This window comes from Moschus berezovskii, chromosome 3 (assembly GCF_049115385.1).
Source record: "Moschus berezovskii isolate FMDL1 chromosome 3, NW_MosBer_1.0, whole genome shotgun sequence".
Classification (NCBI taxonomy): Eukaryota; Metazoa; Chordata; class Mammalia; order Artiodactyla; family Moschidae; genus Moschus; species Moschus berezovskii.
Genome location: NC_142462.1, coordinates 34,637,069 through 34,643,461, shown reverse-complemented (window position 1 = coordinate 34,643,461; position 6,393 = coordinate 34,637,069). Strand labels below are relative to the sequence as shown.

Here is a 6,393-nt window from a genome sequence, read left to right as displayed (position 1 = left end):
TTCCCCGGGCTGCGCTCGGGTGCGGGGGCGCGGCCCGCGCGCTCCGGCGCGGAAGGAAATCGCCCCGCGCCCGCGGGCGGAGGGCGGCGGGGAAGAAAGGGGGAGGGCAGCAAGGAGGCGGGCAGAGGGGCCGGCCGCCCGGGCCGGGTCGTTTTTGAATGGTTTGGGAGGACGAATTGTTAGACCCCGAGGAAGGGGGGTGGGGACGGAGAAAGGGGGGCTGGAAAGCGGAAACTTTCCTATAAAACTTCGAAAAGTCCCTCCTCCCCACGTCAGGCCAATGACACTGCTGCCCCCAAACTTTCCGCTTGCACGGGAGGTATAAGAGCCTCCGAGTCTGCAGCTCTCGCCCAGCTCCCAGACACCTCGCGGGCTCGCCGACACCGGCATCGTTTCCAGGAGGCCGAGCGGGGCGTGCGTGCGGCCGTTGGGCGCCTTCTTTTTGGACCTCGGGGCCATCCACACCGTCCCCTCCCCCGCCCGCCTCCCTCCCCGCCTCCCCCGCGCGCCCTCCCCGCGGAGATCCTCCCCGGCCCTCCTCCCGCTCCCTCCTCCGCGGGCCGCACCGCCCGGGCCGGCGCCGCGCGCGGGGGAAGCTGGCGGGCTGAGGCGCCCCGCTCTCCTCCTCTTCCCCGGGCCGCCCTTCTGCCCCGGGCCCGCGAGGCCGCACGTCGCCGCCCAAGAGATGATGCAGGACGTGTCCAGCTCGCCAGTCTCGCCGGCCGACGACAGCCTGAGCAACAGCGAGGAGGAGCCGGACCGGCAGCAGCCCCCGAGCGGCAAGCGCGGGGGGCGCAAGCGGCGCAGCAGCCGGCGCAGCGCGGGGGGCGGCGCGGGGCCCGGCGGGGCCGCGGGCGGGGGCGTCGGAGGCGGCGAGGAGCCTGGCAGCCCGGCCCAAGGCAAGCGTGGCAAGAAGTCTGCGGGCTGCGGCGGCGGCGGCGGCGGCGCGGGCGGCGGCGGCAGCAGCAGCGGCGGCGGGAGTCCGCAGTCCTACGAGGAGCTGCAGACGCAGCGGGTCATGGCCAATGTGCGGGAGCGCCAGCGCACGCAGTCACTGAACGAGGCGTTCGCCGCGCTGCGAAAGATCATCCCCACGCTGCCCTCCGACAAGCTGAGCAAGATCCAGACCCTCAAGTTGGCGGCCAGGTACATCGACTTCCTCTACCAGGTCCTACAGAGCGACGAGCTGGACTCCAAGATGGCAAGCTGCAGCTATGTGGCCCACGAGCGGCTCAGCTACGCCTTCTCGGTCTGGAGGATGGAGGGGGCCTGGTCCATGTCCGCGTCCCACTAGCAGGCGGAGCTCCCCACCCCCTCGGCAGGGCCGGAGACCTAGGTAAGGACCCGGCGCCTCCGCGCCCCTTCGCCGCTCAGGTGGCAGACAGATTGAAGGCTGGGGTGCGGCTCCCGGTCCACCTGGCCTTCCTCCCCGTCTCCCATTCCCCTCTCCGCTTTCACACCCAGCCTGGCACCGCCACCTCAGCCCCCCGCGCGTTCTTGGAAGGGAGCTCAGTCCCCGCTAGGGAGAGGAGGATGCGCCCTGGTGAGGGGTGTGCGTGTGCGTGAGTGTGCGTGACAGGAGGGAAGACTGAAAAAGATTCGAGGGCCACGGGTAAGGACAGCCTTGCCAGCGCCTCTCTTTCTTTTGGCTTTAAGTTTTCGTTCTCCTTAAAACAAATGTTTCCAAATTCCACCTCCTCCTTCTTTCCGCCCACCCACTTCCTCTTGCCCTTGGGCTGAAATCCTTCCAGGTTGTTCAGCGCAATTTCTCCGTGGTGGTGATAACAACAGTGCTCACTAGTTTTACAAAACAGCCACAGAGACCTAAACAATAACCAACTTTCCCCCCTCTGGGTTTTTGCAGATGTCATTGTTTCCAGAGAAGGAGAAAATGGACAGTCTAGAGACTCTGGAGCTGGATAACTAAAAATAAATATATATGCCAAACATTTTCTTGGAAATTAGAAGAGCAGAACCCAAATTCAAAGAAACAGGGCGTGGGGCGCACTTTTAAAAGAGAAAGCGAGACAGGCCCGTGGACAGTGATTCCCAGACGGGCAGCGGCACCATCCTCACACCTCTACATTCTGATAGAAGTTTGAACAGTTGTTTGTGTTCCTCCTCTTTTTTTTTTTTTTGGTTTTTTTGACGAAGAATGTTTTTTATTTTTTCATGCATGCATTCTCAAGAGGTCGTGCCAATCAGCCACTGAAAGGAAAGGCATCATTATGGACTTTCTCCATTTTAAAATGGTAACGATCAGAGGAATTTTAAGAACACCTTTAGAAATAAAAATATTGGGATCCAACTGACTCACAAAACCACAGTCAGTTAATTCCTTTTTTCATTCTTCCTCTGAGGGAAAAAAAAACTTAAAATAACAAAAAACAACATTCTATTTATTTATTGATGACCCATGGTAAAATGCAAATAGATCCGGTGTCTAAATGCATTCATATTTTTATGATTGTTTTGTAAATATCTTTGTACATTATTTTTCTGCAATAAATAAATATGATTGAAAATTGTAAGAACCTTAAAGTTTGGTCTATATTTTTAAAGGATTAAGTTGGCAGTAAATACCTGCTTGTTTAACTCTGGAGACACCCAGGAGTATGAGAGGGCATTAATATAAACAAAGCAGTGAAAAACTCCAACTAGTTATTGACATGTAGGGGCATGTTATGTAGAAAGACAGCTTTATCATTATTCCCATTTGGTGTTCAGTGAACTTAGCATCTCTCCTTCATCTCTTATCAGGTCCCCAGACAGCAAAACTTAATAGTTACTCACCTTTCTTACTTATATTTTGAGAATGCATTTGTAAAACAGTTAAGCAAATAAGCAGTATAAGTCAGCACTATTTTCTCTTGTTACTGTGTGTTTTTGTCATGCTCTCCACACTTTATGAGGATTTTTAAGTAATAGGTTTATTTCAGTGGAAGTATGCATAAAGTGTTATCAAAATTACCTATCTATAGATAGATGTGTATACACACATGTAAATGACTACAAATGTACAGAAAAGAAAGTTTAATTCCGCATGAAAGATAATTCCACTTATAATTTGCTTAACTTTCAGGAATGAGAATGACATTTAATGTCGTTTGCTAAAACAAAAAGTCAAAGTTAATATTTTCCCATATTGATATCCATTTGGAAAGCAACCTCCTTATAAGCTGCTCCATACAGCTACACAGAAAACAATTAACCTGAATTTTCAGTATCTTCAGTAATTATTGGAACAGTTACAATTTTAAATGATATAGCTGTTCATTTTCTAGTCAGTTCACTAGCAAATATATTTTGTAAAATTTATTCACGGGATTTTTCCCTGGTTACTTACATGTATACAAAATCTAATTCAGTAAGTAAAACAGTAACATGGACAAATGGTACTTGACTTTTTATTTCATTCTAGTTATTTCTGGGCCAGAAAAATACTAGCTTTTATAAACTCACCATTAGAAATAGTGAGTTTGTATCACTAAGTTCTTAAGTTATATCCAGCTTATTGCCTTCAAGAATAATTAGGGATGTATTCAAACTGGAAAATAATTTTGCTGCCTAATTCAAATAATGACTATGGCAAATAAATGTATGACTCGAAACAGTGTTTGCTCAGCTCTGGTTGAGGTTATTATATTACCTGAAGGTTTCCCCTCTTTTTCACACATCGTCATAGAATGCTGACATAACAATATTGTAAATTTATTATTGTAAGTATTTTAGACCATGTTTTGCAATAAGAAGCCTGTAGAATTTACTTACACCAAAAGATTAATGAAAGCTTCAGGAAATGCTTTTTTTAGATTTTTATAGTTCTTTATAAAATAACAGGACAGAAACTGATTATTTGTGGAGTGTATGTGTGTGTGTGTAGAACAGAAATGTAAAGAGGATGCCCTAGAAAATGAGGGAGGGCAACTAGAAGGTGATTTTCTCCTTTGTGTCATCGAACCACCTCCATTTTCTAAATTGCTCATGGAGGAATCTTGTTACTAGCTTGGTCTGACTATTTGATATTTCAGATTTCCTGACGTACATCAGAATGGAGCTGACCATCTGGCAGAGAAGGTAATTCCGATCTTATCTCTGATGATGTAGAAACTAAAAGTTTCAAAAAAGGTAGCCTTCCATTTGCCTTTTTTTCTTGTGTGTGTGTGTGTGAGAGAGAGTTCTCGACTTAGGAGAAAAGCAAATGTCATATTTATGTTGAGTAATAATACTAAACTGAAGCTAATATTTTTCTTGAGATTTTCAGATAAATGAATGAAATGTGAACAGTTTTGCTTTGAGTGAGAAGGATTCACAGTGGAAAATATTAACTGTAAGAATCCAGTTTTCAGCTTGCCAGACTATTTCTGTCTACCCAACTTTCCCCATCCCTTACACACCACAATGCCAATTCTGCTTCAGAACAGAAATGAAGCACCTGTGTTTCTATCCATGTTTCCGATTTTCATCTCGTTTCATTTTTACTACCTATTCTTATTTAAAGGGCATTTTAAGATGAATTACCTGTTTCAGAAGTGAGAATTTAATGTGGTATCTGGATCCAAGAGTCTTTACCCTTTAGCCAGAATGTATTCAGTGAAGGGAAAGTATTGTATTAAATTGTCTTGGTTGAATTCTAAATAACTGACTAAGAACGTTTCCTCTGCTGTGCGCATGATCTTTTAATCATGGTTTTAATTTCGTTGGATTGATAGGCTTCAATCATAAGAAAGCAGTACATTTGTGTTCCCATTACACACATTTCCCCTCTTTATGCACACACTTGCTAATAAACACATGCACAAATGATAATTCATGCAGAGTTGCAGGTACCCTCCCCAAAGTGGAACATTTTAATAAACGTTAAAGAGCAGAAACTCACAACCTGTGTACTTTTCCCCCTACACTCAGCAAGGACACAAGTTTCTTGCTCCTTCGGTCCTCAGGCTCATATTCATAATGGAGCTTTTTAAGGGACATTTGGCCTCTTGCAAAAAAGTGGAGCATTTTGCACATTCCACGGTTTGGCAAACTCAGAACTGGTTATTTTCTCTAGACCGGTATCAAGTTCTTCTCAGGCATATGATTTCACTTGAAGTCCTGCCCAGGAATCCTTCAAAGTGAGCGTTTGTCCCACTCTCATGATGTCAGGCGGTTTTCCCTGCATCTGTAATTTGAAGAAAAACAAACAAACCTGCGGGGAACAAACGCCACGGAAACCCAAACAGAACTCCGTGGGGAGCGGGAGTCTCACCTGCGGCTAACGCGGGCGGGGGCGGGCCCGGGCTCCCCGGCGTGGGTGGCGGGCGGGCCGCAACGTGGGGAGGGTGACAGCGTCCGAGGCCTCCGGGGGCCGCGTGGACAGCCCCAGGCCCCGCGTCGGGCCGCTGCGCGCGGAGGAGGCGGCTCCAAGTGTCAGCGGTAGCAAGGGGAGCAGCAGCAAGAGATTCAGGCAAAGGCCCAACTTCGTATTTCCAGAGACAGGCCCGCATCAGCCACAAACAGGGGTCGGGAGAGGGGTCCCCGGGGGCCACTTTTCCAGATTTTTCTCCTGGTTTGCCGTAAAGCGTGCCCCGCCCCCAGCACCAGCAGAAGTGGAAGGAAAGTGTACCGGCAAAGCGGAAAAAGAAATAGGTTTCCTTATAATTTCTGAAAGCCGATCACCCCACAGATTCGCAGACACCTAGCAACCGAAGCCCTCGCAAACGCAAACGCAAACGGGATTATTAATAATCCTTGCTTACTGAACAGCAAAAGATGGACCCAGTAAACAGGCCATGGGATACATTTTCCATTTGCTTTTGTCCCAAGGCCCCAGAACGTGAGCCCTCCTAATATTTTCTAAGCAAATCAAAGCACGTGTCCTTTGAAGAAGGTGTGTAATTGGAGTTTAAGGCATGTATGGAATTCCCAGATGTCTATAAAGTAAGAAGGAGCTTGTGGCAGGTCACTGGAAGGTGGGGCAGGTTAAACTCACTGGCAGGAAAAGTTCTTCTTTTCTATTCTCCTTTATGAGGGGCGCGGAGATAAGCCTTTGGGAAAGGATGGGACGGGTCATAATAAATATCCAGCTTCTCGTATCAGAGTCACAGTAACCATGGTAAAAAGCACATGGTCAGAAAACCTCAAAGAAAACACTCAATTATAGCCGGGATTTCGTGGGCGCCCTGCAATGAGATCGTTTGGGGTTTGCTGCAGCTAGGGCCTCGATCCCCCTGCAGCCTTTCTTGTTTACGTGGACTATTTTCTTTTCCTTCTATTTCCGGCCCCCACCTCCCACCACCCAGTTTGTGGATGTGTCTTCGTGCTTATGCGAGCCATTTAGGCTGAAGCCAGAGGAACAAAATTCCAGATTAGGAAAAGAAGAAAGCAATTCTAAAAGCATTCATCCCAGAA

General features: G+C 48.0%; 1 protein-coding gene across 1 annotated transcript; it reads left to right on the top strand.

Moving 5' to 3' along the window:
* The first annotated feature begins 560 nt into the window (after window positions 1-560).
* On the top strand, window positions 561-4,869 carry TWIST1 (twist family bHLH transcription factor 1). The gene is made up of 2 exons (XM_055420547.2): window positions 561-1,336; window positions 1,865-4,869. The coding sequence occupies exon 1, from the start codon at window positions 686-688 to the stop codon at window positions 1,292-1,294; it is 609 nt and encodes a 202-aa protein (XP_055276522.1). The 5' UTR covers window positions 561-685; the 3' UTR covers window positions 1,295-1,336; window positions 1,865-4,869.
* The last annotated feature ends 1,524 nt before the right edge of the window (window positions 4,870-6,393 follow it).

What these genes read in the sequence shown, in the direction of transcription:
- TWIST1 (XM_055420547.2), top strand. Translation starts at nt 686, where the DNA reads ATGATGCAGGACGTGTCCAGCTCGCCAGTCTCGCCGGCCGACGACAGC.